This window comes from Oryzias latipes, chromosome 23, assembly GCF_053564925.1.
Source record: "Oryzias latipes strain Hd-rR chromosome 23, Olatipes_Hd-rR_3.1".
Classification (NCBI taxonomy): Eukaryota; Metazoa; Chordata; class Actinopteri; order Beloniformes; family Adrianichthyidae; genus Oryzias; species Oryzias latipes.
Genome location: NC_136259.1, coordinates 12,689,646 through 12,701,992, shown reverse-complemented (window position 1 = coordinate 12,701,992; position 12,347 = coordinate 12,689,646). Strand labels below are relative to the sequence as shown.

The window sequence follows — 12,347 nt, the reverse complement described above, 5'->3', positions numbered from 1 at the left end:
CATTTCTAGAATTTTGATAAAGTTTTGCCCACATGGGTAATAAAATGCTGCTTGAGATGGTCTGTGCTAATACAAGTAAAACATTCTGGCCTTATTGGAAGGTTCTGGACTAAATCAAATGTTATCAAACACTTAATTTGATGTTTTTGTGTATAGAACTTTCATACAAATTAAATATGCCATATAAATGTGCCATATAAATTGGCACGTAGTAGGTAGACTAAAAAGAACTGAATTGTTTTTTTTGTTTCAAATTGTGTTTCAGCACTGTAGATTTGATCTACAGTGGTTTGTTGGGAAAATGTTTCAACTTGAATCTAAACTTGGCTGCAGAACTTAAACCCAAGAGCTTTTCAGGGTCTAATTTAAAAAAAAAACAAAGACTTTAAACAGCATTTAGTAGTAACAGGTAAGAAATGCAACAGATCTTTGCATGTAGCAGCAAGATTATTTATTAATGCTCCAGACAAAGCAGCCTATAACAGTCTTAAGTCCCTACAAAAACACATCCTAAAACTACAGACAGATCTACAGACTCTGGCTGTAATCTGTGGCTCAGATTTGTTTGCAGTGACAGAGTAGCCATGAACAAAATCTGTATCCACAAAACCTCCACTAAGACTAAAAATAGTCAGCGGTGATGAAGGTTCTGCTGAAAGCATATCACAGAGACTCGTAGTGACAAAGCAGAGGGGTCGCAGCAGACGATGCAAGCCTCCGGGGCGCAAACCCAGAGCCACAGATGTGCTCCACGTCCAGCTGCCATCGATGACCTTTTCCCTTCTCAACATGAAATCTGCACAGAGCAGGATCCCCCCAATCAAACACAAAAGCATTCATGTGTGCATGTGCTGTAAAAATATGATCAACTTTCTGTAAACAAAAACAGCCACCAGCTTGATGAAAAAGTTTTACCCAGAAATTTACAACATGTCCAAGTTTGAACTTTTTGGGACTTGTGGAATAATAGCTGAAACATTGGTGAAAACAAATCATACTCACTATTTATAGAAATAGTAATATTTGAAGTAAGGTTGAGTTTTTACATAGTTAGGCCCCTCAGATCAGAAAATCTACACCAAAAAAAAGAAAAAGAAAAACCTTCTTGGAGTAATTTCTAAACAGTGTGGGAACTGAACTGAACTGCAAAGCTTTGAGGTCAGCATTAAGTAAATATAGGTACCAGTGAGAATATGGGAGCTGGATTCTTATATAACCAATATCAGACGGAATAAATGCTAATGCTAGGATCGCACACCCACATGGAGAAAGCTGAGTTTGCCGTTCATGTACCTGATATCTCCTCCAGGCACTGTTTGGCTGTCTTGCTGTAGACCAGCTCCCCCTTGGTGGGGCTGAGGCAGGGGTCGGCAGGGGCCACCGTGGTGCAGTCATTCTCTGAAAACGTCCTGCAGGCATAAAGGCCAAACAACACAGAGCAGTTACAAATGCAGACAGAAATATAGGAGGCAAACAGTTGTACAGCTTTCTTCATCTGTGGGATTAACAGATCTTTCTACTATAAACCTTAGTCAGCAGTCATGTTAGCAACTTTTATGTAGTCGGATCAAACTGCTAACATTCAGGAAGGAGCTCGTCAACATTTTGGACTGCTTGGCCAATACTCTGTCTCTGACCAAGTTAGTTCAGCTTCTCCATCCATCCCTTTTTGGGGTCACTGGGTTGCTGGAGCCAGTCCCAGCAACTGTTGGGCCAGTTGCAGGATCACACACTCACAGTCACACCGAGGAATAATCTAGAATCACCAATGAACCAATGAAGCGGGGAAAACCCACGCAAGCTCCTGTCATTCAAAATTAAATTTAAAAAGGCCTTTAATGGTTGCACACACAGATTTTATGAAAACCTTTTCTATATAAAAACCCTGACCCACACAGCAAAAAATATGTGTGTGCATTGCTGCCTCTTCTTTGTTTAAAGGTAAACATCATAATATAACATTATAATCTTCATCAGATCTATATCTTCAACAAGGATCTGGATGAAGATCTGGGTTTGTGTTGTTCTGATCTGATCTGTCGTAAGTTTAAAGCAGTGATGTCATCCAAAAGTCCTCGACAAAAAGGCGGCTTCATTCACCTTTTTCTTTTAACCAATTAGCAAAGGTTTCAAGTAAATTGGGTAGCTTTTGCTGGCAGCTACTTAGTTTACTACTGCCCTGATGACAAATGAAAAATGATTGCATGGTTTTTAGAAAATTATATTAAAAATAATTGCAAAAATCTGGTTATGTAAACATTTAGGTCAGCCTCCACAGCGTTTAAAATGTTTGTTTTTTAAATTAAACAGGAATTCTGACTTCTTGTTTCCAAAGAGCCAGCCATGTTGAAAACAGTAGCTCATACAAACTGCTGAATACAATCAATAAAAGTCAATAAAACTCAATTGAGATCATGTTTTTATTTTTAAAACACCAACCGATGTCGTCGCAAAGTGTTAAATAAGAAGCAAAAATATCAAAATTTAACTTCATAAATATGATTTTGGTAATCCAGTTTAGAACATTTTTCCTGACTCCTCCCACTGAAAACCATTGCTTTTCATCTTTTGGAGCCTTTTTTTCACTTTGTGTTTTTTAGTTTACAAAAATATATTTCTTTGTTTCATTGGCACAAAGAATCCTAAAATCAACTCTATTTGGTACGATAAACTGAGTTTTAAAACTCAAGGAGTCAGTCCATTGTCTCACATTTGATCCTTATTGATTATGAAACATCAAATCAATCAAAACCTCTGGTGCTCAGAACATTTACCTAATAACAAATAAAAATAAAAATAATAATAATTATAATAATAATGCAAAAAGAGGAAATTAGATAGAGGGGCTGCACGGTGGCGCAGTGGTTAGCGCTCTTGCCTCACAGCAAGAAGGCCCCCAGTTCAAGTCCCGGCTGGGGGACATGAAAAAACACAACATCAATGGGGGACCTTTCTGTGAGGAGTTTGCATGTTCTCCCCATGTATGCGTGGGTTTTCTCCGGGATCTCCGGCTTCCTCCCACCACCCAAAAACATGCTCCATAGGTTGATTGGCAACTCTAAATTGTCCATAGGTGTGAGTGTGAGAGTGAATGGATGTGTGATTGAGGATATTCCACCCTGCGACAGACTGGCGACCAGTCCAGGGTATCCCTTGCCTACGCCCAAGTGGCCGGGATAGGCTCCAGCAACCCCGTGACCCCGAAAGGGAATAAACGGTTAAGAAGATGAATGAAAAAAAGAGGAATTTAATGTTGAGCCCAATTTTGTTTTCTTCTAAACCTATGATAAAATCTTCGCAGGTGATACATACTTACATTTTAAAGCAACATTTTAAATGCTGCTGCTCTCACTCTGTTTTTTTTCTGTCGTTAAGCCTTGTGTACTGCAGTATAAGAAGTCTAAGAAAAGCTGCAAAGAAAAGTTAATTTCTAGGGATGTTTTTTTCATTGTGATGAAAGATGTCAGCAGCGCAGCGTCCAGGAAGTGCAGAGCAGCTGCTGGTTTTGACGCGGTCTGAATGAAAAGAGGCGGAGCGGCGAACACTGCCAGCGCCTGAAATCCCACAAATCAACCCTTCACTGTCAAATCAGAGGCTTTGGCAAGCAGCTGGCAGAGGATGCTAATTTGTTCTGTAATGACTGTGAGGAGAAGTGAGGGCACCGGAGAGAAGCTCAGTGGGGAGCGCCGGCTGATCAGTGGGAGAGCTTTGTGATGTCATTGGGTTTGTGGCAGCCTGAGTGTGTGCAGGTGCTGCTTTGACACATCTGTGTGAGTTTAAAGCCCGAAAACTCACCTGTACATGAAGGGGGCCACAGTAGCCGTATTGGGGTGGTTGTGCTGCTGCTGCTGAGGAAGCTGAACTGCTCCGAGTGCTCCACCTCCTCCTCCTCCCACCAGCATCCCACTGGATCCAGCCAAGGCTGAGGTGCTGGTGGAGGAGGTCATGAAGGTCCTTTTGCCCTCCTGGCCCGCAGTGGAGCGCTGTATGTAGAAACTGCCCCCCTGGCCTCCTTTGCCCAGCTTGGCTCTGTCTGCATCATTCCCTCGCACATTTCCACAGCTGGTTAAGGCGGCCTGAGTCTGGCTCTGAGGCTTTGGTGTTGTCGTGGAAGGAGCTTTCAGTCCTGGTTTTGGGATGCAACTGGAAGCGGAGCTGCCACCATCTTTCTTCCCCGATGAGGATCTCCCTCCTTTGGGAATGAGGCTGGATATTTTTGAGGTCTTCTTGGAGGATTCTGTGGTAGACTCCTCCTTTGATGGATTCTCCTTTGAGGTTTTTGCAGACTTGACTTTGTCCTCCTTGCCTTGCGTGTTGGATCTACTGCCACCTCCAGAAGCCTTTGGGTATGAAGCGGTGGTGGACAGGCTTTTGCTTGGGGCAGAAAGGGCAGATGCAGACGTTTTTGCAGACATTTGTTTGGCTGTAGCGGTGCTGCCAACGCTGCTGCATGTTGACACCGCCACTGCTAGGCTGTCCTCGCCGTACTCTGACAGGTCATCCTCCTCCTGAAGAGCCATTTCTGCCATGGATGGAGATGCCCTTGAAGCAGACCGAGGGTGAATCAGACGAAACTTCTCCAGCATTGATCTATGTGGGGGTGCAACTCCCGATCCAGCTTTTGACCCATCGACTCCATCTGATTGGGGGCCTTCCAGGGCCTGGGGGGATGGTGTGGTGGAAGATGAGTGTGTGGGGCTGGCCAGCATAGACGAAGTTGCACTGTGCTTGAGGTTCATGGACTTGCTGCGCCAAGACTTTCCAGTTGTGGGTGAGGGAATAGCAGAGGCCAGCTGCTGCCCACTCTGGCTGGTGGAAACGATCCCACCACTCCCATTCATCCCACTGGGAACCGGAATAGCCCTCACTGCCTCTGGAGGAGGAGAAAAAGAAAAAAAAAAATCTTTTATATGCAACAGTTGTGTATACCTAAATATCCCTAACCCTAAAAGAATGAAAGCTTTTTTTTTTGCAAATATTTATTTAAAATCCCTTTTAAAATTTGACCAGTAATGTTTTCATTCAGCATCTCTTTCGCTGAGATGACACATTTGCTGTCGTTCCCTATCTGCAAGATTGTAAATTTTAGTAATCAATCAAATCAGTTTTAAATAAAAATTTGGTAGCAAAAACGCCTAAATGAGATGCAAAAAACAAGATTCTCTCTGTCAGTCAATACAAAACTCTACTGATGAGTCCCATCAGTCCACAGACTCTGCGTCTAACCTGGAGATATAGGACGGTTGGCTTTACACCAACGTGTGGTGCAGACGCTACACCTATCAGGCTTCCCCTCTTCTGGAAAACAATGAAAAATGTTGACAACTGGAGCATTTTCTTGTAAAGATTTTGTTGTAAATAATGACCAAAAATGTTGAATACAGCTGAACTTGTGAGCTCAAGAGCAGTTTTAATTTAATTCTAGAGAATCCCCACATTGTATTTTAATTAATGTGATTGATGGATTTGTCAGTCTGCATCCCTACAAAAAAGCAGGAATAAAAAAACAATGCAAAAAACTGACAGTTTATTAGGAACTGTTGGAGCTTTGTGTGAATAATAAAAAGCAGAAAGAGCTGTTTAATGTATCACAGCTGAACCTGATGTGTTGGTGTCCTCTGATCGTCCTCGAACATATATCAGAGATAATCCAGGGGTCCTCTGCAGTGTTTCTGAATGCAGGTGTGTGTGTCTGTGTGTGTCCAGTCAATTAACCCCGCCTTTAGAGACGCTCCATCCCTGCTCCATCCCTGCCCTGGAGGCCACTTTGCAGAGCCACCACATTTCAGGCTGCGCTCTGACTTGATGTTGCCAAAGCAACAGACTCCTTTAATTCTCGTCAAAACAAAATGCTACCTGATCACTGCACAAGCCCACACGAAAACACACAAGCCCAAAGTCTTGATGGAAGCTTTTTTCAGGAAGTTTATAAAAACAGATTTTAATTCAATTTCTAAGTTCATCTTAAACCGCAACAGAACACAAGAATCCAGCAGCTTGATTATTAGTTAACAGAGAATTGTAGTTTACATCTGATTTTGCCTGGTTGCTTTTAGAAATACATGAAAAGAATTTACTTCTGTTCCTTTAAGTCTTTCCGGATATGAGAAGAAACACTGCATAACGTAACCTTCTTAAAATAATTGCCCAAGTCATTTTTTCTGATTTTTCAGGAAACGCAAAAAATAAACAGTTTGTTTAGTATGATAGTTACTAACAGTTTTAATCAAAATAGCTATGACAACTGATTCCTGTTGACATATAAACAACAAAGTTACCCAAACATGGAACATGGGAGAATTAAATGACTTAGGCACATTTTTGAACATGCCTTTGTGATTTAGGCAATTTTAAGCCTTCTATTTTATTAGGAAAAAACATTACTAACAAACTAACTGAACATAATGCTTAGGAAAAATGTTTATTTCTTCACTTCTCTTTCCAGATCTTCTTTGGAGGGTTTTTGTCTAATGTCTATAAGTATGGGAAATTATAAAAGAAGTGATGGGTTTCATTGAGTGGAGGTTCTGGGACTTTCTTCTTGATTGTCAGAGGACAACAATCTTATCTCTACCAATTGCCGATTTGACATTTGTACCCTTTGTGGCAGTTCTTTCCATACAGAGGCTTCTGAGAAGGACAGTCTGAATGGACCTTGCCATCACTGATAAAGTAATGCACAGTTGGATATCAAGCTTTTTTGCCTGTAGCCTTTTGTGCCTTGAGCCTGAAGAAGGATCTATTTATATATATTGGCAGAATTCTTGTCCTGAGACTTCTCTCACCTCGATTCATCTTCTTGTAGACACATGGGTCAAATACATCCCTACTAATATTCCTGTGTTTGAATAAAACACAAAAGTCCTTTTCTCAAAATAAATACAAAATAGCTCCCATGGAAAACTTTGGGAAATATTGGACTTCAACAGCCCTCACCCTAGAAGTCGTAGCCTTCTGTTGGTATTCACAATGTAGTTAGGATATGGTGGTACCTGGGTAAAGGAATTCAAGTCTTTGTAGGTAGCTCTGCTTCTGCAGTATAGTGTGAATCAACACTGGGCAGGTCCCTCAACCCGGTCTTAGTGAAATCCTTAACTTCAGGGTCAACCTTTATCTGCTTGTCTCTCTAAGGTCCAGGTTTAAATGGGGCCGGTGCATGTTTTTCACAGTCAATGGGATTGTTCAACCATTTTTAAATGTTTTTCAGGAAGACCAAGAGAAGAGAAAAAAAGTGTCTTGAACACTTTTTTTCCATTTTTAAGTTTCAGTCAGTAGAAAAATGCTAAATTGCACCAGGATCTCTCAGCAACATTTTTTTATGTTCATTTTTATGACGTAAGTGGTGACGCACGACTGGGCGTATGACTCTTCAAAAATGTATGACTACTCTGAGAAACATTATCTTGCGGTCTATTTTATTAAGCTACATTTAGGATTCCCATAATGGTTTGTAAGTTGACTTTGGATATAGCAGAACAGCATAAAATTACACCAGTCAAATCATGTTATGTTAACTCATATTACATATGACTAAAAAAGCACAAAAGTGCAGAGGATCGTTTGGGATTCTTTTTAGATTGCAGATTGCAATACAGTATCAAAATGTTAATTGGGTTATGGACTGTTGAGAAAATGAGACATCAAAATCCTACTGTTCATTCAAACATTGTTTGAGAAGACATAGTATCACTTCTAAAAGCCATTAAAAGCCATTTTACTTTTATCGTTTTTTTAGCTGACTTCCTAAACTGAAGTTTTAACTAAAAAACTGATCAAAAGATGAAATCTTATGGGATATTTTTAGCCTAGTGTGTAGCGTAAAAAAAACATTTGTACTTACAAATATGGGGGAAGAACTGAATTATGGAAATAACCTCAAAATCTGTTAAAAAAAACAATTCTATTTGTTGAATAAGCAGCCATCATGAAATGCTTATAAAATTGCCTAAATCACATTGACTCGTAACTTAGGCAAAATAAAACTACCTAAGTCACACTCTTGACATAGTCAATTATACTTAAGGAGAAGGCTTGCATGTTCTGTTTAACTGAGGATGTAGGCAATTTTGCCAGAGGTGGGCAGCATCATGTGGAGAGGATTTAGGCAAAAAAAAAAAACATTTTTGACAAAACAAGACTTAGGCAATTACTTTAGGAAGATGACGATAAGTAACATTCAGAAAGCTAATTATAATATAAAATGACAAATTAATGAGAAACTAAATCCTAATTTTAGAGAGGTAACTCATAATCATTGACTGTACCAGAGGACTGGACCGAGCAAGTGTGACGTCACCCATAGCTTACGTCCGGCTCCAACCAAATTACAGCAATTCAGTTCCCATTTTTTTTATTCAGACATCAATATGTTGGAGCCAGATGACTTTGATAAGCAGTGATTGTCTAAATCAGTCTGAGTCAATCAGGAGTGAGCTTGTTGGAAGTCCACTGAAAGCGAGCTACACAAAATCTGTCAAACGTTTCAAACATTGGACGTGGGGGCCAGCGGGCACCACCTTTTTTTATATAGACATCTGATTGGTCAGTTTATAACTTGAATAACAACAGAAAAAAATATAAAAGTTGGTTAATGATAAGTATGACGGCTCAATAGAACGTCTCTCTGCTTTAACATCATTAGCACATCATTTTTCTGTAATAATCAGTTTGATATAAAAGCACATAAACCTCCAGGATGCTTGTTTAATCCCATTCACAATGTTTCACCATCCACAGAAGCTTTTTATGGTTTAGGGTTCATTTGTACTTTAAATCTTTGTGCTGAAGCAAAGATCTGCAAAGACGGTCCATAAAGATGCTAATGTTGACCCTTGCAGGCCTTTCCTTTAAAGTCAAAAGCCTCTCAGCTCACTCATTCTCAACTGTCCAGTCACCTTCCAAAACACCTCTTGCTAATGCCATAAATTTAGCCCTGTTAGTGTGAAAAACTGAGGGTGATTCAGCTGACAGGTTTGAAATGGTGAAGGCAGAGGGGGTCTCCCTGCAAGTTGTGAGAATGCTGCCACCAAGTGGTGGAGATGAAGAATGAAAGCAATGAAACATCAGTGATGATGCAGCAGCAAATCTTACCCCTGTCGTTTCCACTGGCATACTGCAGAGGCTTGCTCTTGTCAATGCTGTTGAAGCTCTGGCTCCGGCGGTTCAGGTTGGAGGAACCTGGGCTCCTGGAGGCCCCGCTGCCTGCAGCAGGTACTCGGGAGGGTCCAGGCAACCTGAAAAGAAAGGACAAGAACATGCAGAGGTCAAGATGAGGTTCCGGAAGGAATAAAGGTTCATTATTTTTTTCACTAAAATTGATCAAAGTTGGATCAAAGAGAGGCTGATAGTAATACAATGAAAAAACAGTAAAACCACATAACATTTAAATGAACATTTAAATCAGTTGTTGCACTTAAAGGGCAGCAATCTGAGACGAGAGTGTGGCTTTGAGCTTGGGTGAGGAGCACGGAGGGAGTCTGAGCACAGGATCCAATGAAACGCACACTCCAACGTTTGGGACTAATATAAGGACGAATGGTGTTCCCTCAAAAGGAATTAACTAAAGCGAACCTTTGTGTCAAACTTCCAACTCCTAGCAAAAGTCACACCAAAGGAAGAAGAAGCATCACAGGCCAAGAACAATATGTTCAGTCTTTCTTTTGTTTAGACAGAGAAACTAATATCCATCCATCCAAAGTTGATTCTTATCTAAACATCGGTTACATGCAACTCCAGAGCTTCACATGACAGGCTGATAGATTTGAGGTTTCCTTTGGTTATAGAAGAGCACTTCGACGGGTGTGCAGGGTGAGAACCAAACCTGCAATCTTCCCACCAGAGGTTGCCCGAACTACCTCTGCACTGCTGCCTCATTTAAAGGTCTAAATGTAGAATTTTTATGTAAAGTCAGTGGTTAAAGGGGACAGTGGTGGTGGTGAGGGGGAATGAGAGTTTTCCCTTAACAGGAGGTCCATCACACCAACAGAGCTTACTTGAGGTCTGAAACATTGAAGAGAATCCATGGCTGCTGGCTCATTCAGCAGAAATGCAGCCATAGTTTTAGAGTAAAAACTGCAGCTTCACATGTGTCAAGAGATGCTGAGTCAGAGAATAATCCCAGCTGTTCTTAGTTTAAGCACCACTTTGAATTACTGTGCAGAGTCTGGAAAATCTGCAAGCAAAATGACAGATAGAAGCCATTTAATGATCACAGAGTCATGTTTTCTTTACTTAAAATGAGTAAAATCACCCAATGAAAAATATCGGTTTGGTGCTTCACATCAAACGTTTCATTTATTATTTGCAAAAAATTACTTTTCCGGCTAAATTTACTCTTGTTTTGGTAGAAAGGTTTTGCTTATCACCTCTTACATTATTGCATGATCAAAAAAATATGGAGATTAAATACATTCTTCATAAAGAAGAATTCTAGAGAGACATAGTCAGAAAAATCATACTTGGGTTTGGTCCAGTTCTTAGGACAAAAGAATCTGGACTGTTTCTAAATAGTCCAATGTTTTTTTTTCTTTCTTGCATGAAAGAACGGTAAAAAAAAATGTGTTAGATTTAGAGCAAAAGGTTCCAGAATCTGCAGGAAGATCCAAGTTGCCTGAAGTCCAGTCTGAAGTTTCTACAGTCCGTGATGAATTTGGTTTCATGTCATCTGTTGCTGTCGGCACACTATGTTTTCTGAAGTCCTCAGTCAAAAACTGAGATTTACCAGGAAATTCAAGAGCGCCTCATGCTGCCCCTGCTGATAATCTCTGTTAAGATGCCGCCCACACCACATATGAAAATGAAGCTGAAGAAAGGAACTGCTGTTGTAAAGTTTATACTGAATCACACAAAACAAATAAACTTTCTTTTGCATGTGATCTGTCTTATTTTCAAGAGTGCTTCAATTTTTTTGCTCACACACAGAACTCAAATTAGGGAGCTCGTGGCTTCTACGTAACAACTACAATCTTTAAAACAACGCTATTTTTCATCTGCTCCTGATTCACCACTATCTGAATAAAGAAATACTAAAAAATGCAAATTTAATCTTAATTTAAAAAAAAAACGTCCTCCATCATCAGAAAAATGCTACCAGAACAAGTTAAAAACACCAAAAAGACAATTTTCCTCAGAGTGGCTCTTTAATGACAACAAACACACCTTAGACTAGAAAGTTATACTGAGATTTGAGGACAAAACTCTTTGTTTTCTTCTACAGAATTCGTGGAAGTTTACAGTCAACCACAGTTGGAACAACTGGAAATAGAAAATCCAAAGCTTTACTTTTTTAAAACGATAAAAAACAAATCAAATGTTATCTTTAACACTTGACTGGTGATGGTCTTTAGAGCACTAAAAGAGCGCAGCACTACGGGAAGTGTGCATTCCCAGGTGGATTTAGGAAGCAGGATAAAAGTGAGCTATGACATAAGACGTATGAGAGTGGAAATCAAGCGTGTGGAAAAGAAAGTATCATGTTGAAAGCTCACACAAGCTTTAGCTTTGAATCTATGGAGTCATTATCTGGATTGGATTATTGAAAGTATCTGTTCATGTATTATGTATATTTACATCCAAAGGAGAGTGTTTGGATTTATTATGGTGATGTGTTGAATCCTCTGGTAAACGTTAGGGGAGACATCTATAATATTAATACAGTACTTTTTAAACTTCACATGAAATTTTAAAACCACATATTCGTTTAAATATTAGATTTCGTTTGGTTGTCAGGAATGAAAGTGAATCCACTGTTAAATCTGATACTGCATAACACTCACAACAGGTCTGAGACAAAAAAAATGATGAGAAAAGCATCAAAACAAACATGAATTAATAATTTTGATCAACACAAGGCTGAAGAAGAGATGTGAGGATTCTTTTTCTTTTCTGGGTATTAAATACTTCCTTCATGTTCTGCTTACAGGGTCAATTTTAAAACTTTGAAAGCTGTGTTTTTCACAGTAAATGTTTAAAGTAAATGTTCAAAATGACTCAAGTTGTAGAATTTCTGTGCAGACCGTCTCTCTTACTAAAATCATTAAAGCTGATGCAGAGATGCCGGCAGAGAAATAACCAAAGCAGTTCATTAAAACTAGAAATAAAAGACAAACAAATACAGGAAACAGGAGGAGATGATGTAATGACAAGATTCAGGCTCAAAGAAACCTGGAGGAGTATCAACGAGAGGAGGTCAGTGACTGAACAAAGTGCAGGTATGACCTTCAGAGTGCAGGTATGACCTGGTATAAGGAAATCACAAAAAGTCAACATGAACGCAGAATTAAACAGAAAACTTCACAAAATAAACACATAAAGCTGGTTTACAACAACCTACAAAGCTCAACACAACC

General features: G+C 39.8%; 1 protein-coding gene across 14 annotated transcripts in view; it reads right to left on the bottom strand.

Moving 5' to 3' along the window:
• Nucleotides 1–12,347, bottom strand: part of nav3 (neuron navigator 3) — a 518,579-nt gene that overhangs the window by 93,012 nt on the left and 413,220 nt on the right. For all 14 annotated transcript variants that reach the window (XM_078941837.1, XM_078941838.1, XM_078941836.1 and 11 more), the window contains 3 exons: nt 9,091–9,233; nt 3,796–4,873; nt 1,294–1,409 (listed from right to left, as the gene is read on the bottom strand). In XM_078941837.1, the coding sequence (XP_078797963.1) occupies nt 1,294–1,409; nt 3,796–4,873; nt 9,091–9,233 (1,337 nt within the window). The remainder of the gene's footprint in view (nt 1–1,293; nt 1,410–3,795; nt 4,874–9,090; nt 9,234–12,347) is intronic.